This window comes from Capricornis sumatraensis, chromosome 14 (assembly GCF_032405125.1).
Source record: "Capricornis sumatraensis isolate serow.1 chromosome 14, serow.2, whole genome shotgun sequence".
Taxonomy (NCBI): domain Eukaryota; kingdom Metazoa; phylum Chordata; class Mammalia; order Artiodactyla; family Bovidae; genus Capricornis; species Capricornis sumatraensis.
In genome coordinates, this window is record NC_091082.1 from 57141177 (window position 1) to 57168446 (window position 27270).

The 27270-nt window shown below is 55.4% G+C and overlaps 1 protein-coding gene across 1 annotated transcript in view; it reads right to left on the reverse strand.

The window, feature by feature from the left end:
• PRDM16 (PR/SET domain 16) overlaps window positions 1–26082 on the reverse strand; it is a 229019-nt gene extending 202937 nt beyond the window's left edge. The window contains exons 1-2 of the mRNA XM_068985749.1: window positions 26079–26082; window positions 25505–25839 (exon numbers count right to left, since the gene is read on the reverse strand). Coding sequence (XP_068841850.1) covers window positions 25505–25839; window positions 26079–26082 — 339 coding nt within the window. The remainder of the gene's footprint in view (window positions 1–25504; window positions 25840–26078) is intronic.
• Window positions 26083–27270: the final 1188 nt, after the last annotated feature.

The following is a 27270-nucleotide window of genomic DNA, read 5'->3' on the forward strand; positions in this document are numbered from 1 at the left end:
CATGCACACAAGCATGCACACACACACACAAGCATGCACACAGGCACAGGCACACATGCATGAACCCATATGCATGCACACATGGGTATGCAAACACACACAAAGCACATATGCAAACACGTGCATGTACATGTATAAGTATGCACAAACACACGCATGAAGCTGCACACACATAACTATGTACATACATACACAAGCATCACACAAGCACACATGCAAACACACGTCACACACATATAAGTATGCACACATACACAAACATGCACACATGCATAGGCACACACACGTGCATGCACAAGCACACACACCACGGAGGAGCTCTCTGCTGTTCCCTGCATGCTTATTGTTCTCTGGGAGCCGAAGCTGGCTGGTGGCTGAAATGCCAACATAAGAGGCCACAAGGGTGGAGTGGGCACAGAGGGCAGCCAGCCCTGCTTTACCACTGCTCTGGCTAATGGCCTCCTGCAGCCCCTGGGAGAGCAAGGAAAAGATCAGCCCTTGGGGACATAGTCCCACTATCACGGAGCAGAAAGACCAGTGGACCCGAAGCAAACTTGTTTTCAAGATGGAATCCACTGACGCCCCCAACTCAACCAAGAGATATCATTGTAAGCTAAACCCATCTCTTCTTAGGAGCCTGTCTGCTGCTCACTTTAAAATAGATCAAGTCCACGCATCTTAAACTAGTGACCTACGCCCAGAGAGGAGACGCACAGTCAAGCCAACAGTTTTCTCCTCTCATGGATGAGGTGAATGCTTCCAGGGAGCAATTCACACTGACTTCTGATTGTGCCACTTGGAAAGAAATCAGTGCTGAAAACGCAATCCACGAGGCTCATGGTGACCAGGCCAGTACCCAGCGGGCAGCAGCCTCTAAACAACACACAACTAAGGCGAGACAGAACAGGCAGAAACGGACGTCAAATAACAAAATGAGTACTTGTCTAATAAGTACATAAACACTAATAAGTTAATAAATAAATATCCAAGTGAATAAAGGAATATACGTCTAGTGAGTGAATAAATATCTAATGAATAACTAAGTAAACAAATATGTACAAAGAGGTCACCAGTAGCCCCTTCCAGAAGACGTGGCCCATATACACAATGGAATACTACTCGGCCATAAGAAAGAGTGAAAGAATGTCATTTGCCGCAACATGGATGCGACTAGAGATTGTCATACTAAATGAAGTAAGTCAGAAAGAAATGCCATGTGACATCACATATACGAAATCTAAAATACAATACAAATGAATTTGTCTATAAAACAGAAACATACTCACAGACATAGAAAACAGACTTGATATTGCCTAGGGGGTGACTGGTAGGGGAAGGATGGACTGGGAGTCTGGGGTTAGCAGATGTAGGCTTTTATATACAGAAGGATAAACATCAGGCCCTGCTGTATAGCACAGTGAACTATATTCAGTCTGTGAAAGTGAAAGTCACTCAGTCGTGTATGACTCTTTTTGACCCCGTGGACTACACAGTCCATGGAATTCTCCAGGCCAGAATACTGGAGTGGGTAGCCTTTCTCTTCTCCAGGGGATCTTCCCAACTCAGGGATTGAACCCAGGACTCCTGTACTTCAGGCAGATTCTTTACCAGCTGAGCCACAAGGGAAGCCCAAGAATGTCTGAGTGGGTAGCCTATCTCTTCTCCAGAGGATCTTCTGACCAGGAATCGAACTGGGGTCTCTTGTATTGCAAGCAGATTCTTTACCAACTGAGCTATCAGGGAAGCCCATATTCAGTCTGTAATAAACCATAATGGAAAAGAATATGAAAAAGAATGCATATGTTTGTATAACTTGGTGGTACAGCAGAAATTATTATAACACAACATCACAAATCAACTGTATTTCAATAAAGTAGATTTAAAATATAGCCCTTTCCAACCCCATGAATCCAGGACACACAGTCAACCTCAAATTCTCTTGGATTTTGATCCCTTCAGCTTAGTATATGGTATCTGTTTCTTAGACCATGTCTTGGAAATATTTTATCAGCATTATCATGAGGCTTAAGCTACTGAAATTGGACCTGAATGTCAAACACACACACACACTCACACACCTCTGAGAACCTTCTGTGCTGTCTGATTCAGGCTGCCTGCAGGTCTGCGCTCTGGTTGGGGGTCTAGACTCTGAGTCTACAGGGCGCACCACCTTCCTCGCCTCAGTTTCCCCATCTGTCACAAAGGGAACATTCCACAGGCAACAACTCAGAGCTGGATGGGTTATAGAGACAATACCAGCTGGAAGCCTGTCCTACCACCCTTGCAATCCAGCTGGCTGCAAGCCCACAACAGCCAAGTTTAGCTGCAGAAGTATATGCAGTACATGAAACACTATTTCCTGATAGAACAATTCAGTATCATCCTGTTCTGGACATTCACACCTGGGTTACTTTTTAAAACAAGATGAAACTAATAATTGCCGATTTTTCTGTAGTTGAGAAAAAAAAAGCAGCCTAAAAGTGTCAGAGGTCCTTCTTATAAATGTCTCTAGAAAGTGCTCCATTATTTCCTGTGTGGAATAAGGATTCTGCTAACGGAGCAGCAGGAGAATAAATGAAAGAAACAGTTTTGGGCCTTGTCACTTAGCTTTGGAGCTCCAACATTTTGGCCACCTGATGCAAAGAGCTGACTCATTGGAAAAGACCCTGATGCTGGGAAAGATTGAAGGCAAAAGGAGAAGGGGGCAGCAGAGGATGCGATGGTTGGTGGCATCACTGGCTCAACGGACATGAGTTTGAGCAAGCTCTGGGAGTTGCTGATGGACAGGGAGGTCTGGAATGCAGCAGTCCGTGGGGTCACAAACAGTTGGACAGGACTTACTGACTGAAAAACAACAGCTTAGCTTTGGAGGGTTAGAAGGCAACTAGTTGCCGCTACTTTCCTAGAATATCATCCTTAACCAGACCTTCTTATTCATCCAGTTTGGACCATTCTGGAGACAGTCCCAGCCTACAGGACACTTCCGTGGCCCGGAACTCAGGGAATGGGGAGGTGAGGCTGAGGCTCCTGGACCAGGTGGCAGGCAAACTCCAAAGCAAAAGGTACATTGGTAGCAGGAGATTGATGTTGACAAAGGCTCCTGACCTGGGGTCTCAGGAAGCCTACCTGGGTGCCCAGCTCTCCCCATACCTGGGGCGCTTCCAGCCAAAACATGCAGAGGAAACACAGCCCCCCACAGCCGCTCCACACCCAGTGCTGCTGGCCTGGCCCCCGAGAAGTGCCCTGTATGGAGGTCACATCCCCCAAACCCCTCAGGTAAAGGGAGCCCAGGCTGGCTCCAGCCTGTCCGAGGTCACGATAGGGGGGGGTGTGTGGAGGTTGGGATAACCCCATCAGGACCACAGTGGAGCTGCATTCTCTGCTGCTGAATGCGGGGTGTTGCCTGGACTCTTGAGGTTCTGAGAGTGACCATGCAGGTGAATCCCAGTCTATGGTTTACTCACGTCCTTATCTCTTTGTCTCTTTCCTATTCCAGCATAAACCCTCCCCAGGTCAACGACTCCTTTTTTTCTTGTCACTGGAGCCATAACATCCCACCCTTTCGACTAAGACACTCAATGCCTCCGGATGCCACTTGATATCGGTCCTTCCCCGAGCACCCCCAGAGCCCAGAGTGTTCCCTTCTGAGTGACTCAGGATCCCAAGATGCCCTTGTGTGTGTGGATCCTGCAGAGCTCTGTCCATGGCCGCTCCCCGTCCCCCAGGCCCAGGGAGGGCTAGAGTAAGTCTCCTCTGACCACAGAGGTGCCACCTCCCACCCTGAATGAGAGCATGAACGCCCGTTCATGCGAAAGAAAAACACCAAGAGTGAGGGCTCCTTCCATCACCAAGAGCTTCTGCCTTCACATGCGGTCCTAGAGGGAAGCCACGGTGGTGCCAGACAACCCAGGCCAGCCACGTCCCCTGTGCCCTCAGAGGCCCTGCCCCACCCCGGCCTGGCACACCCCAGGATCTGCATGGGTCACTAGTTTGTCCCCGTTCAGAGCCAGACAGAAGGCTGTAAGGGGGCAGGAAGAGACCCCTCCCCACTCTCTCCATGACTCAGCTGTGGTCTCATGGACATCTGCAGCCTCATGACAAACCTGGGGCCCCAAAACTGGGCTTCCATTCAGACCAGACCTTTCACATAGAGAACCGGTGATGCTCAGGCCAGAGGCCCTGTGGATGGGACCCCCCAACCCGGTCCTGAGCTCACTGGCTGCATCACCTCCCAGATCCTGCCTCAATAGGACTGATCACACTCACTCGTCTCCTGATGCTGGTCACTGGGCAGGGGGATCCATGGAGGACCAGGGCAGGACGGGGCTTGAGGTGCAAGTGAGGGCAGAGAGCTGGGCTTCCTGGACCTGCAGGCCCCACAGTTTCCCAGGGACTCCTGATCCTGGCTGAGAGCAGCACAGGAAACTGTTTCAAAGGAAGAAGCTGGAAAGGAGGTCACGGGCTCCCACTCAAGTCCTGAGGTCTCACTGCCCAGGAGACCTCAGCAATACCAATGCCAGGAGACACTTGGTTGTCACAAACAGGGTGGGGCGCTCTGGGCATCTGGTGAGTTGAACATCCTATACTGCCTGCTACAGGGAGTCCTGAGTCCCACAGGTCAACAGAGCCAGGAGTGCCTCTGTGGAGTCACTCCACTGGCTCCCTGCCACCCCTTGGAGGTGAGACCCTGAGGGCTGACACCCTGACTGTGACTGTGGGACCCTCACAGGCTGCAGAAGGACTGGCCCTCTGGACACAGGACATACTGGGCAGGTGCTGAACTGCCTATTTCCCTGCAACAGCCAGAGAGGCCAGGTGCCTTTAGACAGGCACCCTGAGGCAGCATGATGTCTTCAAGGCCACCAGCTAACAGAAGGCAGAAAGTGAAAGCCGTGTCCAACTCTTTTTGACCCCATGGACTGTAGCCCACCAGGCTCCTCTTTCCATGGGATTCTCCAGGCAAGAATACTGGAATGGGTTTCCATGCCCCCCTCCAGGGGATCTTCCCAACCCAGGGATCAAACCTCAGTCTCCCGCATTTCAGGTAGGGGCTTTACCATCCAAGCCACCAGGGAAGCCCCCACAGATGGCAGAGCCAGGATTCAAATCCAGGGCTATGGAAACAGATCTCAGGGCCACCTTCCACAGGCCAGCACATCAGGCAATGGGGCTTCTGGCAGCTGCTGCCCACAAGCAGAAAGTGATCAGTCTGAATGTAGCTGCCTTAGAGCAGCATCCACTCCTATATCAGCTCAGCCCAGCGACTCTGAACTTCAAATGCACTTTGTTTCCTCCTTGGAACTGTCAAGGGATGAGCACTGGCCTCCCCAGAGCAAACCTTTAGGATCTATGCCCCGAGAGCAGGCCAGAGGCACCAAGGTCGTCAAACGTGCTGCTGGAAAGGAAGCCAGTCCAGGGCCCTCTGTCCAGGGTGCTCACACATTAGGGGCACTTGGAGGAGTGGAGTTAATTAAATGATCTAGGATTTTGAAATCTCGAATTTCTTCCCAAGTCATCAAAAGGGGATAAAGCCGTTGGGTGAGAACTCTTTCTGGGAAGTTCTTTTGGAGATGCAAGTGGACGGAGCTGGCGCCCTGGCACGTGCCTGAAGGCCTCCTCCACCGCTACCATCCCTCAGACTCTGGTCCCGACATGGCCAGTTGCTCCTTCTGTGGGACATGTCTACCCTCCTGGGAGTGGGTGCACGGTGGAACACACAGGCGGCCTGGGCTCCATGCACCTCACATGGGTCACTCAGCCTCTTATACGGGTGCTCCCTTCCTGGACCTGACATGAGGCCTGAGGCTCCCCCGCAGAGGACACTTGGAATGCCTCCATCCCCCCCTCTCTGTGAGGCTCGAGTGAGACTGGAACATGTCACAGATTCACTTGCTGCAACACTGTTGCTGAACACCTTCATAAAGGCCTCTCCTCTCATCGGGCCCCACCTGGTCCCCAGCTCCCATCACCTCGCCTCCCTGGGGGCCATTTCCTTGCTGCCACTCAGGAGACAGACTGCTGGTCCCCAGGAAAAGCAGACAGTACCTGTCATTTCCTACTGTGGCCGGGTGTCTACCCCATAGGCCCTGACAAACTGTCCTGGGTTGGGAGCCCCAGGTCTGCTCTGAGATGGGCAATTTGGGCTGCCAGGAGGCCCTCCTGCTCCCCAGACTGGACACATGTGGGAATCCTGGGTGCCTCGTGATGAATAATTGTGTGTTTGCTTGTCCCAAGGGCACAGGTCCAAGCCCACCCAGAGGCCTCTCCTGAAAACAGCTGAATGAGCCCAGGACTTGGGCACGGCTGTGTTTGCTCCCCAGTGTCCAGGTCAAGGTCCCTGTCAATATCAAAGACCCCAGAAGACATGCTCGCTCTGCAATGCTGGGCAGAGAGCTCCTGCAGGTTCCAGAACAGGGGCGTGAGGCTCAGCCCCGAGGCACCTCGACAGGGTCAGGACTTGCTGTCCACACTGGTTTTGTCCCTGCAGGGCACCTGGCAGGCCTGCCCACCCCTATCCCTGGACAGGAAGGACGCGTGGCCCCCACTGAGCAGTGGCACAGTCAGACTCCCTATGACACCCCAACACGAAGTCAAAGGGCCAACAGCCCAATTCCCTCCCAAAAGCCAGTTGCAACCCATTGGGACCCCTGGTGTTCCCCAGATAGCCCTGTGCGGTCAACACAGGAGAGGGCTATGGCTGGGCCCAGGTCCATGCGGGTCAGTGGGTTCTCAAGGGCCACCATCAGCAGCTCTGTGACCCTGGCAAGGCCCCTTGCTGAGAAACCTGGGCCAGCGGTGCCGCTCAGTGTTGTCAGCAACGGGAACAAGGCAGGTGCCATGAACCCAGGCCTGACTCCAGGAGCCGTTGGGGAAAGCGAGCACCATCAAGGGCTGGTCACGGCAACACTGGACCCGGCGGGGGTGGAGGCTGGACACCTCACTTTCTGCAAAGCCCTGGAGTCTGGAATCGGGGCTCTCTGCACCCCCCGGGCTTTCAGATTCCCCCATGAGAGGGTTAGCTGCACGGGACCTGGAGATTTGGCGGCTAACCCAGGGCATGCTGCCCACACTCTGAGGGAAGAGTGGCCATGGCAGCCATTCCCGCGCCATGGGGTGGGGGTGACTGTGAATAGCAAGTCAGCCTCTCCGATAGGGGGATTACCCAGGGCCGGGCCAGCCTGTCCTGGGCTCCCCCTGAGCCGTCCAGGCCCCCAAACCTCACACACACCATGCTCCTTTCATCTCCTCCGGGCCCACTGCATAATCAGATCCTGCCTCCTTCCTAATCGCTAATCTCTTTAAAACATGGATTAGGAAAATCTCATCTGGAAAATTAATTAATGTGTGAATTCAACAAATATTTACTGAGCATAGCACTTTGATGAGTATTTATTTTTTACATAACCTGCATGATCCCCTCCCCCTTATTTTTGGCTGTTCAGGTTTTTGGCGGGTCCATTTCTGTATTTCACAGGTTTAACTGCCACTTTCAATAATATTATTCTCTAATTCAACTATTAAGATCTACTTCTTGCACACGTGGTCAGCCACTGAAGCACGTACTACATCTCCAGATTTTAAGTGCAGACAGAGAACTTAATGGCCTAGCCGCACAACTGAGTTGGGGAGGTCAGGGGTCCTTGGCGGGCAGGGCCCCCTCCCCTGGGTGACCAGGCCCATAGCCCCAGGAAGTCCCTGAGGAGGGGGCTCACTGGAGTGAGTGCCCAGTGATTGAGTCTGCTTTCACCCTTCCGCTGGCACCGGGAGTTATTTTCAATGCCCCCGTTTCCCGTCCCCCGCCTGTCACTGGCTGTAGGTAAGTACACCCTCCGAGCACAGCCCCGCCCCTAGCCAGACAAAAGTGCGCTGGCCTCCTCTGTCCCCGAGAAAGGAAGCCGGCCTTTTCAGGGGCAGTGAATGGGGCCCCTCACTTAGGCCGCATTATACCCGGGCCTTCATTTCCCCTCTCCTCTTTCCTGCTTTCAGTGGGGTTCTGACTTCAACTAATTCGATAACAATCCCGCCGGGCCTTCCCAGCTCCCAACTCGGGAGCACATTGTCTGGGGCGCAGCCTCCCCCCCAGCCGGGGCCGCGCTCCAATTAGCCAACCGCTGGGCCTCTGTCCCTCCCCGCTCCTCCCTGCTGGCCGTCCATTTTTAACCACTTCCTTTTGAACTGGACTCCCGAGGGTCCTCGGGGAAGAGTGCAGTGATAGGTCGGCCGACCCGGGCTTGGGTCGCACTCGTCTGAAACCGGAAGACTGGACAGAAGCAGGCAGCCCCCACCGCACCGGCTCACCCCACACTGTCCTTGGGGGACTCGAGGGACTCCAGGCGGCCAATGCTCCTGCAGCAGCAGTGCTGTCTTGGGGCTACAGGGCTCTTTGGGATCTCGGACAGCTTTGGTCCTGACGACCACATCTCTCTGAAGTCTCCACATGACGTCTGTTACCCCTGAGCCAGTTTCTTCTGCTTGAAGAAAAAGCATTCTCAGGCCTGCTGGGAGCCACATTCCCTCAGGTTTTCTCGGTTGTGGGTTCACCAAGCTCATGCACACACTCACGCACACACTCACACACAACAGGGTGCAGACAAGAGAGGTTTCAAAGAGCAGTCAACCCAGTCCTGATGTTTATGTCACTGGTTTTATCTTTGAATGAAAGATGTTGGAACTGGCTGAAGATGCCGACTCTGGGAAGGCCTCTCTGATGCCTCTGACTTGGGTTCTCAAAGTTGTCACCAACTAAACTGCTCCTGGGTCCCCACCCTGCATGCCCCAATCCTCCTGGGTTCCCACCCTGCATGCCCCAGTCCAGGCAGCCTCCTCTTGGTGTCCCGTGAGGATACCTGGCCGGTAGGTCTCAGGCCCCAGCATCCACACAGGGACACAGGAGCACGTATGTGCCAGCACTGGCTCCTGCAACCTGCAGCACCTGCGAATCACACAGCCTGGGTGTTTGAGAGCCTGTGACAGGTTGCACTGTGCTCCCCCCACCCTTCTTATGCTGAAGCCCTAACCATCAGCACCTCCTGATATGACCTGAGGTGGAAATAGCACCTGACAGATGTAATCAGTTAAGATGAGGCCATACAAGGGCAGGTGGGCCCTAACCTGATAAAACTGATGTCTTTTCAGAAAGGGACACAGACACGCCCACGCCCACAGGGAGAGCCCCCTTGTACACAGGCAAAGATCTTGGGCTGATATGTGGATAAGCCAAAGATATATCTGGCCAACCGCCAAGGTCTGGAGAGAGGCCTGGGACAGATTCCACCTCCCTCCCCCAGAGGCTACATCCTTGAGGTCGCCAGCCTCCAGACTCTGAGAGTGAACATCTGGGTGCAGCCACCCCATCATTAGTACTTTGCAGGTGACTCTGGGTGCAGTAGCAGATTCTTCTAGTTTCTAGTATCCATTTGACCAATTTGTTATTGTTGTACAGTTGCTCAGTTGCACCCGACTCCCTGCGACCTCATAGACTGTAGCACGCCAGGGTCCTTCACTATCTCCCAGAGTTTGCTGAAACTCATCTCCAATCAGTCAGTGACATCATCTCGTCCTCTGTCATCCCCTTCTTCTCTTATCTTCGATCTTTCCCAGCATCAGGGTCTTTTCCAATGAGTCAGTTCTTTGCATCAGGTGGCCAAAGCATTGAAGCTTCAGTTTCAGCATCAGCCCTTCCAATGAATATTCGGGTTGATTTCCTTTAGAATTGACTGGTTTGATCTCCTTGCTGTCCAAGAGACTCTCAAGAGTCTTCTCCAGCACCACAGTTTGAAAGTAATTCGACCGATGTCTTCCTCTAAATTGGCCAATTTGTAAACCTCCACTCACTGAGCGAGAATTCACCAAGGTCACATTGGCGGGAATATTGTGATTGTCGAAGTCCTCTTTGTGCACTAAATCCAGCGTCTGAGGATTTGGGTGGGACTGTCTGAGGGATGCCTCCTGAAGACCCCTGCCGCCTCGCCCCTGTGTGACTTCCTGGAGAAACATAGGAAGCAAACCAGGATGCAGCTCTCTGCGCCGCTCAGGAGGGGCCAGCAGGAAGTCTGGCTGCATTTGTTCCCGCATGTCTCTGTGGCTTCAAGGCCAGGGGACTCCTCAGAGACGAAAAGGCTGTCTAGGGGAGCAGAGCTCCTGCGAGGAGAGACCACGGCAAGGTGCTGGGGCAGGAGCCACCTGAGGGCCCCACGTTGACCCTTCAGTTCAGAAAATGTGCCAGCCTTGATTGTCATGGGGAACAGACTTAACAGGAATATGCAAAGTCGAAGGTTGCCATGTGGGGCTCACACGACTTGGCCTATGTTTTAAAAGTATCGAAAATGTGGTGATAGTGGTTTAATCACTAAGTGATGTCAAACTGTTGTGACCCCATGGACTGTAGCCCACCAGGCTCCTCTGTCCATGGGATTCTCCAGGCAAGAAGACTGGAGTGGATTGCCATTTCCCTCTCCAGGGGATCTTCCCGACCCAGGGATCGAACCTGCATCTCTTGCACTGCAGATGGAGTCTTTACTACTGGGGAAGCCCTACTGAAGATAAGCATTTCTAATCTCCAAGTGGACATCAGAGAGAGGGGCATTTGTGTCCTCCAGAGAGGCATTTGAGAGGTCATGAAAACTCATGTGCACTTCAGCTCATGGTGGAAAGACAGAAACGTTTCTATGGAAATTTCAACCACTAGGTTGTGGCGGGGGGGAAGGATGTCCAGTGAAAAATTATCCACTCTTTCCCCCCAGATCCAGCAAAGAAATATCTCCCCAGCATTTCATTTCCCCACCTCTTAGGGTTGAAATGACAGCTGCCTTCAGGACAATTCATTTCAACACTTGCTTAACAAGTGAAGAAACTGAGGGGTGGCTATTTAGGTCTCTGTCCACTCTCTGGGCCCCTAGCCCCTGTGACACAAACATCTTAGTAACCTGTATATTGCCTCTCAGAAATCCTCACGAATTTATCTGATGTTTAAAAGGAACAAACAAAGAAAGGCTGGAAGTGGCCATTCTAGCTCCCGCCTGCTCAGTGTTAATGGGGGTGATACCACCCTGATAATGGCATGGCAGGTCCTGCCTGTCCTGGGGTTTCAAAGGCGCTTTCAGATAAAGGATCCAAGAACAGCCCTGACACCCGAGGTGCCAGGCAACCAGTGGGGCGGCCTTGCCAGCCTCTCCCCAAGTCTGCCGAATTCTCCCAGTGTCTCCCAGGGGTGTCCCACGTCTCTCTAAGTCTCCCCAAGTCTAAAATCCCTCAGTATGAAACACGCCTCCATTTCCTGAAAACAAATCCCAGGTCGGGAGCAGGACTCTGACGTCTTAGAGGGCAGTTGCTCCATCAGTAACCTCAGCTGCTCTTCCCAAGAGTCAGTTTTCTCTTCTGTAAAATAGAGAGGAGGAACATCCTCCAGGAGGTGATGTGCAGGGCCAGACAACACCCCCAGGGGAGCCAGCTCAAAGGGCCATGCACCCTGAGAGCAACATGGGCTGCTGGAGGGGTGAAGCCTGGCCCTTAAAGGCTACTGCCTCTGAGGACTGTGAGGGTCTCGAGTAGCTGGGTGGCTGCCCCAGAGTGTTCTCTCTGCCTGATGCAAGGGCAGCTGCAAAGCTTTCCTGATCTCCAAACTCTGATCCAGAGGTGCAGGGCACTGGCAGGGGCCAGGGGGGCTTAGGACAGTCATACCCCAGAGGGCAGTGGGCCCCTCAGTGCCCTGCCTGGTGGATGTGTAATGTCTGTGGACCTGGGCAGGGACAGCTAAAGCAGGAAGTCAGAGGTGCTAGATCCGCACTATGGGCTGGATGGACCCCAGGCCTGCAAAGGAGGGAATCCTCTGGGTCTGTCAGCTCAGTAAAGGCAGAGGAAGGGCGGGGTGAAGCGCTGACCTGGAGCAGGACGCAGCCCATCCCAGGGTGTCTGGCTGGAGAGCCTGCCTCCTCTGTCCAGGCTCAGAGGACCCACCCGGATGCTGGGAGTGGCCCAGCAGTCCTTGGTGGGGAGTGGGAGCCCCGTATTCACAGCCTGCTCTGGGCCCACTGGCCCACTGTTTGGGGGACCCCATCCTTAATGTATTTTAGATTCCAAGGGGGATTAAATAAGGAGGTCAATCCTAGACAGACCCTCAAAAGTTGGGGATTCTGGTGTCATCTGCGGGCTGGGTCATGGGTCATGGGTCATGGGTTCCCAAGGGAGCCTGTAGGGTTAGGGCCTGGCATGGACTGTACATCTGTCTGAGTGAAGCAAGTGTGGGTGACGGCAGGGGCCCAGGCCTGAGAGAGCAGCGCAGGGAAACTAGCAATTCCACTGCCCTCGGTCCTGCGATGACCTTTGAGGGCCCGCTGCTCCGATGGGCCGTCCCTCGTCTATCCTCAGGCCTGACTCAGAAGCTCTGGTGATGACCAGTCTGCACCTCGCCAGGGATTGGTCCCCAGGGCTACTGGATGTGCGGGGCAGGCAGCAGAGGCTCTGGAAGCTTAGCTGGTCCAGCGATCTTCGGACAGGCAGGGCCCAGGCTGGGCTGCCCCCAGAATGTCTAAGTCAGTCCCTCTCAATCCGGCACTCATGTCCGCCATCCCCGGATGGGCTTTCAAGTCAGCAGCACATGAGTCATCCCCACCAGAGCAGTTACAGACGAGGGAAGTGCCTCTCCTGCAGTTCCATGACAGCAGCAGTGGAGTCTGAAGACTTTTATCAAAATGCAAATTGGACCCCTTTTCCATCTCCCTCCTCAAATGAAGGCAACAAGATTCATGCTTCCCAAGCAGCCTGCCCAGAGTCCTCACTCAGGCCCTCATCCCTGAAGTCTTCCTCCTCTTCCTCTTATCCTTCCTCCTTCTCTTCCTCCTTTTCCATCCCCCCAACCTCTCATCCATCACTCACTCTCTCCCATCCACCACAGGGTCTGGACTGAAGTCCATTCCAAACGGCTGCAGGCAGCATCTCCTGGTAGGGTGTTTGGGGCCAGTAAAAGGACAAGATGCTGGAGCCTCTGGGCGGTCATCTCCTGGGGGATTTTCCTCCCAGAGCCACTGGTCAGGCTGGCCCAGGGCAGGCCAACACCCCAACTTCCACTGTGTCTTCAGGGGAGTCAGCACACTGTCAGGGAGACACGAGCTCATTCTTCAGATCCCAGGGGTGACCTCGTGTTTCTTCTTAGTGCTGTGCTGTGCTTTGTTGCTCAGTCGTGTCTCACTCTTTGCGACCCCTTGGACTGTAGCCCACCAGGCTCCTCTGCCCATGGAATTCTTCACGCAAGAATACTGAAGTGGGTTGCCATGCTGTCCTCCAGGGGATCGTCCCGACCCAGTAATCAAACCTGAGTCTCCTGCATTGCAGGCGGATTCTGTACCAACTGAGCTACCAGGGAAGTTCAGTCTCTTCTTAAAGTTGAGTCTAAAGTTAAGCTTTCGATAGAGAACTTCAGTGGGCCCACAGAGACTCCAGCCACATCCAGGGCGACTTTGGCAGGTGAGCTGGGCCTGCCTTCTGCCTTGGCTCAGGTGCTGCCAAGAGTAACTCTGCTCCTGGGAGGCCCCTGTTCTAGCACTCCCGGGAGGCCCCTAGTTGTGCAGCTGAGCAACAAAAGGGGACCCCTCAGAACCTGGGCAGTCATCACCGTGGGATCCCTGCTGCAAAGATAGGGGAAGAGAGAAAGCTGAGGGGGTCCATCTCTAGTTTAGGTGTGTCTGACACCCCAGGACCTACCACCTGTACCAAGGAGTTCCAGAGCTCAGCCCCCACTGACCCTGAGGACCTGAACCTCCAGTCTCCCGGGGTGGTGGGGAGAGAGGATATGGGGCTGCAGCCTGGACCCCTGAGGGTGCCAGTCACCTCTGAAAGCTCAGACTTGAGACTGAAAGAAGGGGCACAAGCTCCTTGGGTCCTGGGGTGCTTCACGCACATGAAGCTCATTATGGTCCATCCACAAGCTGCTCCCATGTGACCCAAGTTCCAGGAGCCAAGGCAACTGGAACCCTCAGAAATACTTTCCTGGGAAGTGCTTTTGTCCCAAAGCACCACCCATGTTGACTCGAGGTATCTGGCCTGGGAGAGACCTCTCCTCCCAGCTTCCTGCTGAGCTGGCCTGATGCCAGGAGGCTATCTGGGGTCTGTGGGGCAAACCTGTGAGCCACTGCAAAGCTCAGAGGCCAGCCTGGAGGCTCCAGAGCTGCAGGCCACATCATCAGCATCATTGCCACTTATGTCCAAACTGCCCCAGGCTTGGTCCACAAGGTTTTACTTTGGCCCTGAAGGAGGCCAGGGCAGGGGACATGGCCACCTTGCCCAGGCCTGGCCACTGCAGGCCCCACCCTCTTTGGTGAGCGCCGCCCCTCCCCAGAGCCACGCACAGCTCTGTCCTCATGGACCCCAAGGGGCCTCGGAGAACGAAGCAGCCGGGCGTCCTAATCCCTGTCCACCCCCGCCTGGCAGCACTCTCCCAGGCCTCCGCTGCGCGCCAGGCTGAAAGGAAGGCTGATAAATGAGTCTGGAGGGAAACAAGGCTGCTTCTACTTGTAAAAGGTCATTGCGACTTTGTTCTGGGTGAGGGTTTATCTCCGCCGCCACAGGGACAGACAATGCCTCGGGCCTAAATGGCAGAAATCTTAGCTCCGCTCCTGAAATGGCTGTGCTGATAAGCCAGAATGGACTTGAGAGAGATCTGAATGGGCAAGGAGGGGATGGAGGTATTTCTGAACATGATTGAACAGGGACGACACAATGGGATGTGCAATTAGACTGGGCATTAGCCCAGGAGGCAAGGACGCAGCCTGAAAGCCAGACAAGGTACTTCCTGCGGCCCACTGGGGGCTGGTGATCCCAGCCCTGCGCCGCCTGGCCAGGAAGAAGGGTGCGCAGCTGGGACAGAAGGGCAGGATACGGCACACGCACACCCTGGGCAGTGCCCGGGAAGACGGCGCCTCTCTTCAAGACACTGCCTGGAGACATGGCGTCATGTGTCGCAGGCAGCCGGGCACACAGGTGAGCAGTGACCAGCACGCTGACTCCTGAGTGATGACAGGGCATCCTCGACTCAGCATCTTCCCACCCCAAGGAGGAGACACCACCACTTACACCCAACGGCTGACTTGAAATATCACCTTTAGGCCATTTTGCTCTCTGTGCTCTAAACAATGTGAAAGCAGGCAGGGGCCACCATGCGCCAGAACGCTGACTCGGGCTGTTCCCATGGGGCCTCCTGCTGTGCGCCCAGGCTGACCTCTCACACGCAAAGGGCGTCCTGGCCTGACCCGACCTCCATTAGAGCAAACTCAGCCGCATCTCAGTGTCCTGTGGGCCCAAGAGAGCGGAGGAAGCACCACGCCAGCCCTGGACAGAGCAGGAGAGGACGTCCTGCAGGGGATCTCCGGCGGCCACTGCCCCTCGATGGGCAGGGAGCGGTTGGGTCACCCTGGTTTCTGGCTGAGCCGAAGTGGCCTGTGACATGATGAGAGCACATTCCTAACCTGGAGGTGACCAGCCCACAAAAATTCTCACCTCGAGAGAAGCTCTGATAAGCAGGCCTGGCGGGGAGGTCCACACCCTGTCCCATGACCCAGGGAGACCTTTTAAGGCCTGTGAGGCCTGGGACGTTCATCTGACCAGCAAGGAGGGAGGGAGTGGATGACAGGCTTGCCAAGGCCGTGCTGGGGGTCCCCGGGGAGCCGCCTGGCCAGTAGCTGCCCGGGCTCAGAGGGGCTGCCCTCCAGCCTGTTATACTCTATGAAAGGCCACTGCTGGGAAAGTATTTGACATAATCTTTCCGTGTAAATGAGCGATGCTGCAGATGCCTCAGTCTCAGCAGGTGGATCCCACCACACACTTCCTGAAGGCAGGGTCACCCTGGAGAAGGCAGGGCCACAGGCAGCCCAGGCCAAACCTGAGAGCCACCCTGGCTGGGCCGGCAGTGCAGGTGCAGAGAGAGGAGGCCAAGGGCTATGTCTGGACCACTCCCTGCCTTACTGGTCCCCATTCCCATGGAGGAGCTGAGGCCTGGACAGAGTGGTGAGGATAGAGTGCTCACGTGGGCTGGGGGCTGCTCTAACTTCTGGGGAGGGGTCAGGGGGCTGCCCAGTCCGTGGTCTCAGCACATGCTGTCTGCATGTGCTGCAGAGTCAAGAGGCAGGGCTGAAGGAGGCTGCCTGAGGGTCCCTTGCCTGGTCTCTTGCTCCTGTGCCAAACTACCCTATGACCCTGCGGGACCCCCTTCCCTCTCTAGGGCTTGGACCTCCCACCTGCACAGTGAAGGTGAGAAATGATGATGTACCAAGTAATCTTCAGGCATGACATGGACAGTTGGTGTCTGGGCCCTCCCCCCAACCTTGACCATCACTGCAATGCCCTTGGGAGGGGGATCTTGTCGCTTGTCAGTTTCCAGGGGGCTACCCAACCAAGGAGAGCATGCTAATGGTTAGCTGTATGGTGGGGGTGGGATCCTTCTGGAGCCCCTTCCCCAGCCTCTGTTGCTGCCCAAAGGTCCTTCTAGAGGACAGCAGGGCAGCCAGGCTGCTCCCGGCTCTGGGGTCCAGTGGTGGTGGGACACACAGGGTGGGTGGGGGCAGTGCAGGTAGATTCAAGTGAAGCCTCTTTCTCTGGGCTTCCACCCATAAATGGAGAACTCCTAGTGCCCCTTCTTCCACTGCTAATTAGAATGCAGATTCCTGGGGACCCCCATCAGGAATTCTAATCCACTAGGTAAGGGTGGGGCTTCCCTGATAGTTCAGACAGTAAAGAATCTGCCTGCAGTTCAAGAGACCTGGGTTTGATCCCTGGGTCAGGAAGAGCCCCTGGAGAAGGAAATGGCAACCCACTCCAATATTCTCACCTGGAGAATTTCAGGGACAGAGGAGCCTGGGCTACAGTCCATGGGGCTGCAAAGAGTCAGACACGACTGAGTGACTTAGACACACACACACACAGGTAAGGGTGGGGCCCTGAACCTGCATTTTAAAGGCGTCTGAAGAATTCTCAACACAATCACTTGAGAACAATAGCTTCACGGGATCCAAGCTTGAGGCAAATGGGTGAAAAAATTTTCTTTCGAATGGGGGGTGGAATCTGGATTTTGTGCCTCACAGACTGATCTGGGACGGGGTCCCCACAGTTCCTGCTTGAACTGAACACATCTCCCACCAGCCAGATTCTTGGCACCCTGGGACCATCTCAGAATCCTGGCTCCAGCAAGACTGAAAGCTGTCTCTGGGATCCGGAGAATTTCACAGTGGGGCACCCAGGGGGTAGGCGTTAATGCCTGCCAGTCCCCAGTGCAATCTATGGGGCTGGGGCATGGGATCTAATCACAAACAGAGTGAGAATCACAAGTCAGAAAGAGCCTGGCATGGCTGGCATGTGCATACAGCAGACGCCCAGTGAATGCCAGGGCTTCCCTCTTGTCCACGCTCCTGTCCTGGTCAGCCTGCCCCACCTCACCAGTCCTGCCCAGCACAGGGACCCAGGTGCCTTTGCCATGATCCCTGAATGTGTGACCCCACTTCCCTTAAGGATAAAAGAGAAAGGAGGGGGAGGGGGGGACGAAGAGACAGAGCGCCAGCAGGAAGGGCGAGCCCGGGTCCCGCGAGAAGACGCCATCCCCCCCATCTTCCCTCCTCTCTCTTCCTTCTGACAACCTGAGGCTAGTCCACATCTCTGGTTCACAAGCAGCCATTCTGGGGTGAGGATGGGCTTGTTGTCACTGGTGTGTATATGTGTGTGTGTGTGCGTGTGTGTGTATGTGTGTGAGAGAGAGAGATGCGGATGGTAAAATACCATTTAAGAAGTTGGTATTCATGGACGTCTCTCGAATATGAAAAGAAAATATTTATTTCCTTTTTCGCTTGTGAATCAGAATGCTCTATTTAAAGAAAGTACCCTCTGCTGGACTGTGGCTGAGTTATTACCCCTTAAGGAAATAAAGAAGAACTACCAGGGAGGTATTCTTAGTCATTCTCTGTCCTTTTTCCGAAAATTCCTTATATACCCGCGCCTCGGAGCTGGGCCGAAGATAGTGCAGGGTTTCATGGCATTCTTGGGCTAAAAACGTCTGGACCTGATGTCATGGTGCTTGGGAGAGATGGCAGAGGAGCTGCGCTGGGAGCGGTTCCTGGGGAAACGAGATGGCGCGGGCCTCTGTGTCCCCCACCCCTCTGCCCCAGCGCTCCCAGGCCACCTCCCACTCGGCCCTGTTCCCACAGGATGGCCCCGTTGTCCAATCCAGGTTCTTATCTGACTGCCCAAGAAGAGGTCCTCAGATCTGTTAACCATCCAGGTGTTGTTTCCACAGGTGTGAACGTTCATTGAGCTGTGACTTAAGACTTTGGATGCTTTCTCAATATATGTGATCCCTCCTAAACACATTCAGAAAATCACTATGGAAAGAGAAAAGCCCTGCCATGTTTCTAGGCCTAAAATAAACCCCAGACAGCGCAGAAGCAGAGTCAGTGTCGGGGGTGAATTAGCCGGCCAGGCAGAGGAGGGCAGAGTACAGACAGCCTCCAGGCTCCTGGTCCCTGGGGGGTGGGATGCGCCCAGGAAGGTCCCAGTGTACATTCTGGTGCTGCGGAGAGAAACGACAGGCAAGGACAGGGACCAAGAATATCACGCCCTACGAGTGAGGCGTTGGACTAGCAGGAGGCTCAGTCTTTGGAGCTGAAACCAGTCCTAGCCTCCTGTGCCAGCCTGGCCACAGTACTTTCCTGCACGGCTGGAATTCCAAGAGTAAACACAATACGATGGTCTAAGAGTGAAATAAAAAGGAGAAAGGTGCACCCCCACCCCTGGCCATGTCAGCAAGAGCACACACTGTGACAGCTTTAGGGTGAAGGATGCACAGAAAATGCTGAAGTGTAGTTCCTGCAGGAAATGCGTGTGGAAGAATGTGGAAGTGTGCGTGTGCGTCACAGAGCATGACCGCCTGCACTCGGGCCTCAGGGTGCCTCTGGGACAAGCCAGTCCTTGCAGGAGCATCGCCTGTTGAAGTGTCAGGTTACCCTCAGCGACCCACGGCAAATCGGCCCCCTCACCTGGACCCCCCAGTGGAGATTTCACAGCGGAGAAGGGTGGTGGTCCTCTCAGAAACGTCTGCTCCGTCAGTGCCCCTAGCTGAACCCTCCTGCCAGGGCCCTAACACAGATGCTGGAGGCCTGAAAGGGTCCCCCTGTCTCTCTTTCCAGACTGGCTTCTCTCACCCGCACGGCACATTCTACGTTCCTGGGAGTTTTCACAAACCCAGGGAGGATTGTTGGAACTTCCGGTGCAAAAACCAAGACCGTCCCGGACAGACACACATGGCTGGTCCCTTCTTCTGGCCAAAGTCTGGCGTCTCTGGGGGTGGGGTCTGGGCACCTGTATTTCTGATGCTCCAGGGGTTTCAGTATGAGACCCACTGACAGAGATCTCTGTTCTCAGGTCTCAGACGCCCTGGGAACACCTGAAGGACAGTCCTGACCTTCAAGTACCAGCTGTCACATTTTTCTCTGCAAACTTGGCAGCCGGCCGTTGTTCAGTCAGGGCTTGCCCCTCCTCCCAGACTAGGTGAACCTCCTCTCGGAGTCACCTGGAATGCCGGAAGGGGCTGCTGGGCCCAGGTTTCCTCTCTCATTGCTCTGGGGCTGCGGGTCCATCCACAGGGCTGGTCAGGGCTGAAAGTGCCCAGATCCTGAGGCTGCTGACGATTCTGGCGTGCAGAGGAGGTTGTCCACTGGCTGAGCAGCAGCTCTGCTTCCACAGGGGCTGCTGGTGATGAAACATCTGCGTGTCCAGACTCGCTGCTGGCCACTGCTGGTGTTTCTCCTGGAGGATGGACATTTCCTTCCTGAATCCTGGGGAATGGCAGTTCTGGCTGTGGTGGTGCTCGTGGCCTTGTCCCTCTGGAGGCCGGACAGGAGCCCACAGCTCTGGGAGGTGAAGGCAGAAGTGGGCAGAGCGCCGGGAGGTCAATGCAGGGGGCATGGTGCTGGGAAGCTCATGCTTCTGGGGCCACACCAGAGGCATCCAGTTCGTCTAGGCGATGAGTCAAGCACACACATTTGTCTCTAGGCAGCCGGGATTTCTTGTTAGGTCATTACATAGCAGGAACTGGGCAGGCTTGAAGCCCATTCCCAGGAGCCTCGAGAACTCTGTCCCAGGGGCAGGTGGGTGCTCCATTGTAGCAGGAGTATTGACTTGATGGCCTGAGGGGCAGGGAGCCTGGGGTGTTTGTGAGTCCATGCTGGCATCTGTGGCCAGCTTAGCAGGAAAGAGGACAGGGTCCTTGAAGCCAGAGTGTGAGGGTGTAGGTGCAGAAGAAAGAAGAGGAGGCCTGTTCCCCATGGAGATCAGGGGCTCAGGCTGGGGCCACATGGTTGCAGCCTTGGGGTGCCCACCTGACCCCCAGCCAGGCTTAGGCAGGTGTCAGGGGCCGGGCACAGAGGCCATATCCCCAAGAACACCTGCCCCTCTGTCTGTCTCAGTGAATGTGGCCTCAGCCCTTAGACCCGGAAAAGCATCCTGGGTCCTCAGCTCTCCATACTACATGTTTATGCATGTGTCGCGAGCCTTGGGAAACCCCACTGTATTCTGTCCTTGAGATGTTAGAGGCCGAGCTCCCACTGTGTTGACACCCTGAGTCGCAGTGAACAGACACCCCACTGGGCTCCATCGTCTTCCTGCCACTTTGGACCAAAAATAGACCTTTAGCTCCTCCTTAATTTAAGGACACATGGCCCCAGCTTGGAAGAGGAAGCATTATTTTTTCTAAAAATGTAGGGGGACCAGTGGGCACAAGCAGAGCTCACTTCCTCAACCCCATGCCCTTCTTCAAGGTCAGGGGTTCTGGATCATCACTCAGGCTCACATTCACAACAGTGTCTCAGAATCTAAGTATGCAGAGCTGCGTACCAGCCCTGGCCTGGAACATCCCTACCTGGCATCTCTGGGTGTTCTGGCAGCCCGTGGTCTGCAGGGGTGGCCGGCAGGTCCTGCCCTCACCAGAGCCGTCCAGGGGGAGTGGAGACCCCAGAGGCGCCGGCTTGGGGACCAGCCACGTGACTGCAGCGCTGGAGAGACGGGCAGCCTTTCCCCGGCAACCCTGGAGCTTCCCACAGTCCCTGGGCCAGACACAGACGTTTGTTGATTGAGCAAATGAACATGTGTATTAATATTCAGGAACCATGGCCAAAAGGATGAGGTAATCCACTCGAGTAAATTCTTCAGATAATTGAAACCCCATCAATTCACGTTAACATTTTCCACCAGCTCCTTAAACAGAGGCAGACATGTTTTTTTTTTTTTTTTTGACAGACGTTGCCTGAGTGTCGGTTACAGGCTGGGCAGCGTGCTGGGCACCAGAGAGCCCGCCTTTCTGGGGGAGACAAGCAGAGCGGAGCACTTTCAGTGTGCAAATAGCTCCCGTGCCTCCCCTTGGGGGCCTGTGCGGCCGTCCCAACCCGAGCACAGATGCGGGGCCCCGCCTCAGGGCAGGTGGCACCTCCAAGGAGCGGGTTCCACAGCCGGCTCCCTCGGGCCTGCCACTCGCAGCCATCTCTTAATTAGCAAAATAAATAGCACGATGATAAATGTCATGATTTACTCAACAAATGATCAAAATCATTGTTTTTCAGACCCCGGGGCAATAGAATGCAATCACGAGGTGATTTATTCTGGGAGGGTGAGTGGTGGCTGCGTCAGCGGGCAGGCTGTGTCTGGAGGGGAGGGGCTGGGAGTCCCGGGCAGGGGACAGACACCTCCCTTTGAGATGGAGCCTGGGGAACCATGTTCCACGCACCCCCACGCTCCTGTCTGTGTCCAAGGACACGGCTGCCAGGTCCAGGTGCACGGAGAGCAGAGCTGTACTTTTTCCCCAAAATGTGGAACTCACTTCCGGCCTCCCTCAGAACACCCAGGGTCAGGGTGGGGGGAATGTTTTGAATCATCAAATATTCCCGACGCCAATGTGAAGACAAAGCAGGTGAACAGCAGGAGGATACCCAGCCACGGGGCTAACCCATGCCTTCCTGTTTCGCTTAAGTAAAATTCCTGCACAAGCCAGGATGCTCCTGCTCCCTTGACCCTGAAAGGTGCGAGGTCATCCACGCCGCCCAGTAGGGACAGAAATGATTTTGTCAGAAGGGTCGAGTCACCAGAAACCTCACCACAGAAAGAAAATGACGCGGGACCCTTGGATTTCAGTTAAGTGAAATGGTCCAGAACAGGAATTCTGTTCTCCCAGTAGAAAGAAAATTGTTTCAGTGAAGTCTCCAGATGACGGTAAGAATCATCAATTTGACCTTGATTTTGAGCCAGTCCCCTGAGGGACACCCGCCCCGTGTCTGCAAGGGGATCTCCCTAGATCCTCCTCCCCTGCTGCACCTCCAGACCAGACCCAGTGGGAGCAACCATGCTCTGAGCCAGGCTAAGACTCAAGCACCACCCACCGCCCCTCGGGATCCAGAACCATCGGGCTCCTTCTCGGAGCTGCTTTGCCATCTCTGCTAGAAGACGGTCCGTCCATCTTCAGGGACTCAGTGCCATGTAAACTGTAGTCACATCGAGTCACACTGACTGACAGAGCTACTGTGGTGACACTGAGTAACAACACATACAAGCTTCAGCACTGGACTGTGGGCCTGCGGGTGCTGTCCCTGGGCCCTGCCGCGACAGGCCTCAGTCTCTCTGGCATCCCCAGCCAGATGACGCTGATGCTCTTCTAGTCATCATCTCTGTTCCCAACCCTGCATGGAGCCGAGCAGACCACAGGCCCAGGGCGGGCATTTGCAGGGTGCAAGGACACAGTCAGCCGCCTCACTTGGGACTCAGGGCTCCTCTGAAGGCCCCTCTGCTGTCCGGAGCCACAGAAGGTCTAGATTCTGGAGCCTGGGTTCTCCACTCCTGGTCTGGGCCCTGTTTGCAGCAGAGTGAAGGCGAGGGCCATGCCTGCCCTTCAAGGGCAGTGAAGCCCACTGACAGACACTGTCACCGGGAGGAGGACACAGGAACCAAGTGCCACTGCAGTCTCCTGTTTGGGGAGGTAAGTGAGGCTATTTGACTTCCACCCAGAGATCCAGGGAGCTAGAAAGAAACCACTTCAACCTCATGATTTATTTCAGGCCAAAGCAAGTTTACCATGGGTTTCAGGATGCCTGATTCTGCTCTTGGGGCTTGACCATGACTACGGCGATGCCAACAGCTGCTCATGATTGTGTTGGAGGGAACAGGACAGGAGGCCAGGAAGCCCAGAGATGGCCCCAGCACAGGCGGTCAGGCCTGAACTCACCAAGGAGACAAGGTCAGGCAAGTCACACAGTGCATCTGGAACATGACGTGAGGACGTGGACGCAGAGCAAATACCTGCCAGGGCCGGCAGGAAAGGGGGCAGTCAGGTCTCGGCCCCGGAATCAGTCGCTGCCCAGGGTGGGGCAGGAGGCACCTTGGAGGGGAGCAATCCCGCACGTACACGGAGGACAAATAATATCACAAAGTCAACAGGCGCCGGGTAGATAACAGCACGGCCTGTACCAGGCCCGGCACCCAGGGTGGCCGTGACACGGGCCGTTTCTTTAAAATTAGAGCAAACAGAGGCCTGCATCTGAGCCGATGAGAATCAGGTCACTTCAAGGTCATCCATCACGCGACATGCAGGGTTTGTTTACCCTCCAACATCTGAAGCTGTCTCCTAATTCAGTAGTCCAGGCCCTTCTGAGCACATCACACAAACCCCTAAATTCCTCCTGAAAATAGCCAGGCGGGAAGTCCAGGACAGGCCACTTGCGGGTCACATCATGTGAACACACTCTTCCCGGCCCAGCAAGGGCCACCCTGTGGGTCTCTGAAGAGCTTAAGAGGCCTCACCCCCCAACTCCTCACTTTTCTCCCTCCTTCCTGTTCTGCAGGTGACCCAACCTTGACAGCCACACACACGGAGTCAGCTACCTGGGAGCAGCAGGGGACAGACAGGCCGGTTCACACAGAGCAATTATGGCCTCCACCACTCAGCTGTGGTGAATCCTGGCATGCCTGCTGCTTCATCCATCCGGTCAACCCACTGCCCCACTAAACCTTCAAAGCCATCCACGGAGCTCGGGCTGCCAGCTGGCACCTGGTAGGGGACTTCTGCGTCCCCTGATGTCCATACCTCATGTGCTATCACAAACCCATCTGCAGGAGAATCAGGGCATCCAGCATTTGGGGCGCCCCCATATCCTCCCTTGTGAAGGGAATGGGGGTCTCAGGTCTGCAGTACTACCCCCAGCATACAACTAAGCCAGACTCTGTGAGACCCTTTCAGAGGGTTTCAAAAGCTGATGGACCAGACCGGGGGAGATGTTCAAGGGCTGCTGAGGGTCCCCTGAGGGATGCTCAAGGGTCATGCACTGTGCACCTCGAGTCTCCAGGGAACAGTGATGTCCCCAAGAGCAGCCTTCTAGATGGTAAAGACTCGTCAGAGGGCAAAGATGGCCCCTCGCTGACCACAGACCCTGAGAGACACACAGCATGGGAACTTTTCCAAAGCCAACGAGCAGTTAGGGGAGTCAGCCCCGCCCTGAGCCCCACCACCCTGAACCACTGGCAGGGGACACAGCTGCTGGCCACACAGGGCCCTCTTCCCTCCTTGGATGGCTCTCCCCTTCCTAGCTCTGACCACTATCCAAGCACTTTTGGAAGTGATGAAACACCCAGGAGGAATCTGGGTTGGCACTTGCATTTTCCGTCCGGGCAGGGTCCCTGCCCAAAATACCACTGCACACTGGCTCTGCGGGGCCTGCAGAGAGGCCAGGACCAGAGGGGAGTGTGTGTTCGTGGGGCCCTGGTCCTGAGGAGACCACCTTGAAAGCCCCCTGAACAGGGGCCCAGTGTCCCTCGTGGTCAGAGCAGGATGCTTCCAGAGGAGGGGCCCTTTCATGGCTGTTAACCCCCACCCCCCCCACCTAATCAGCCTCCCTCTCCAGGTTACAGCCTCCAGGACTGCCGAGCCAGGCCTGGATCATCAGGGAAATCAAAACCACAAGACTCTCCTCTCTGTCCCCGCTAATCTGAGAAGCGGGAGCTCCTCTTAAGGAGCCGGCTGACCCGGGCAGACCAACAGGAGGCCCAGGGTGTGGATGCACCTGGGGCATCTGGGGCAGTGTGGCCACCAGACACGTGCTGCTCTGCTGGGAGTTGGGCCCCCATCTGAGGACTTTCCCGGGAGCAGAGACCTTGTTCTGGGAGACTCCCATTGATCCCCAAAGTCCTGCCGAGATGGCAACCTTAGCACCTAAGATCCAGACGGGAAGCTTGAGGGGTTTAAGACATGAGCTCATTAAAGACACATTTCCGGGAAGAGAGCGGGTGCGCTAGACGGGGCCGCCCGGCGTCCACTAGGCCTCTGGTGTTTTTGGAGTCGCGTCATGCAAGCCACGGGATAAAATAAGCCTGGGAAATTCAGCACTCTCTGCAACCCAGCCTCCCGCCTCAGGCAGCACCATCAACCCGGCTTTATAAATAGATGGACCGCGAGACAAACGGCCGCCATCAATCACGCGCGCGCGGCAGGGCTCACCTCCCATCCGAAGTCCGCCTCGTTCAGCGTGGCCCGCGGCGCCACCATGTACGGGCCGAACCGCTCCCCTACCTCCATCTTCTTCTTGGCCCAGATGCCCAGGCCGGCTCCGGGGATGGAGGACTCACGGAGCTCGAAGCCCGGGGGGATGCGGATGTCCTCAGGGATGTAGACCGGGGCCTCATACGGCGAGCCTTCCTTGGGCGTGGGGAAGGGGGACGGCGGCCCCATGGGGATGGGGGACATGATGCTGTCCTCAGTCTCGTCCTCCGCGCTCTCGCCCGCCAGCAGGTCGGGGTCCGGCCCGTACATGTTATTTACAATGTCGCCGTCACCTGGAGGAGACAACACAGAGTCAGCCTGTGCAGCTCCGCTTCCCGGGCCCCGAGTTTGGGGACCAGCCGGGACAGGGGACAGAAGAGAAACAGGCCAGCCACCCCCCACTGCCTGGGAGGCGCGGCCTCTGCTAGGGGCTCCCAGGGGGAGGTTCCAGCAACACTTGGGGAACAATGCAGGTCAGCAGAGTTCTCCCCAGGCTCCCAAAGCCCCTGGCAATGGCTGAGGACACACTGGCCCATTCTGCATTAGGGCAGAAGGGACTCCCATGCTCCATGGGATGGGGGTAGTGGGGAACGCAGACACTCTAGGAGGCTCCACTCTGGGGGACTGGTGATGAGGCATTCATTCTGGAACCAGTTTGTGTCTGCAGCCTTGGAATTAGGGAATGGGGCAAGTCCCAAGATCTCAGGGGGACTCAGAACTTGAGCTATGTGAAATTTGGGCTGCTCTGGGAGGGAGGTGGGGTGGGGGTGCGCTGGGGCTGGGGAGGGTTCCTAGAAGTCCCCTGACTACTTAATGGGGCAGATTAGGACAGAGGCCTGCTGAGTCATGAACTTGGGAGCCCTGGGGGCTCCCAGATCATGGGACTGAGCAAAAGAGTCTCCAGCTTGTCTGTCCAGTGTGGCTCTTTCTTTGGGGTCCAACCTAAGAGGCAGTTGTCCCCAAAACAGTGCCGCCTAGAAGTTCACCTGAGGGTGGCCCTGAGGCACACGAAGAGTGGGCGCGGCGAGGGGACAAGGCGAGTGAACTGGTCAAACAGCCAGAAAACCAGCTTCACTCCTGGCATCAACCTTAGAGTGGCAAACAGGGAGGCCAGGGGTGAGGATTCCACCAGTGTTTACCCCCAGGCTCCCCAAGGGGAGCAACACATGAGAGTATCAACAAACGTGGTCCAGACGCACAACAGGCTGCTCATATTAATATAGATGAAGAAGATCGACCTCACAGGGGCAACGCAGGCGAGCTTCGCAGGTGTCACACCGAGTGAAGGAGGCCGGACGCAAAAGGCCACGAATCCTAAGATTCCATTTATGCCAAACGTACAGACAAAAGGCAAACCCATAGAGACAGGACCCGTGATGGTGGGGTGGGGGTGACTGGTTGGTGGGCCCGAGGTCTCCTTTGGGAGATGAAAATGTTTTGGAACCAGACATAGGTGGCGAGTGTGCCCCTGAATTGTACACTTTAAAACGGTCCATTTTCACGTGAGGTGGATCTCACTCGTAAGATTTAAAAACTCAGAGAAGAGAGATAGGAGGATGGGGCTGCGTTTGGGAGGTGTGGCAGGCTAGCTGCTCCCCGCTGGGAGCCTGATGACCTCTGATCTGGATGCTTCCACCCTCCTCTGGGACTTGAAAACCTCAGAAAGGGACCCAAACACTGTGGTCACCCTGGCTCTCATCTCATGGCCCCCTCCCGATTCCCTG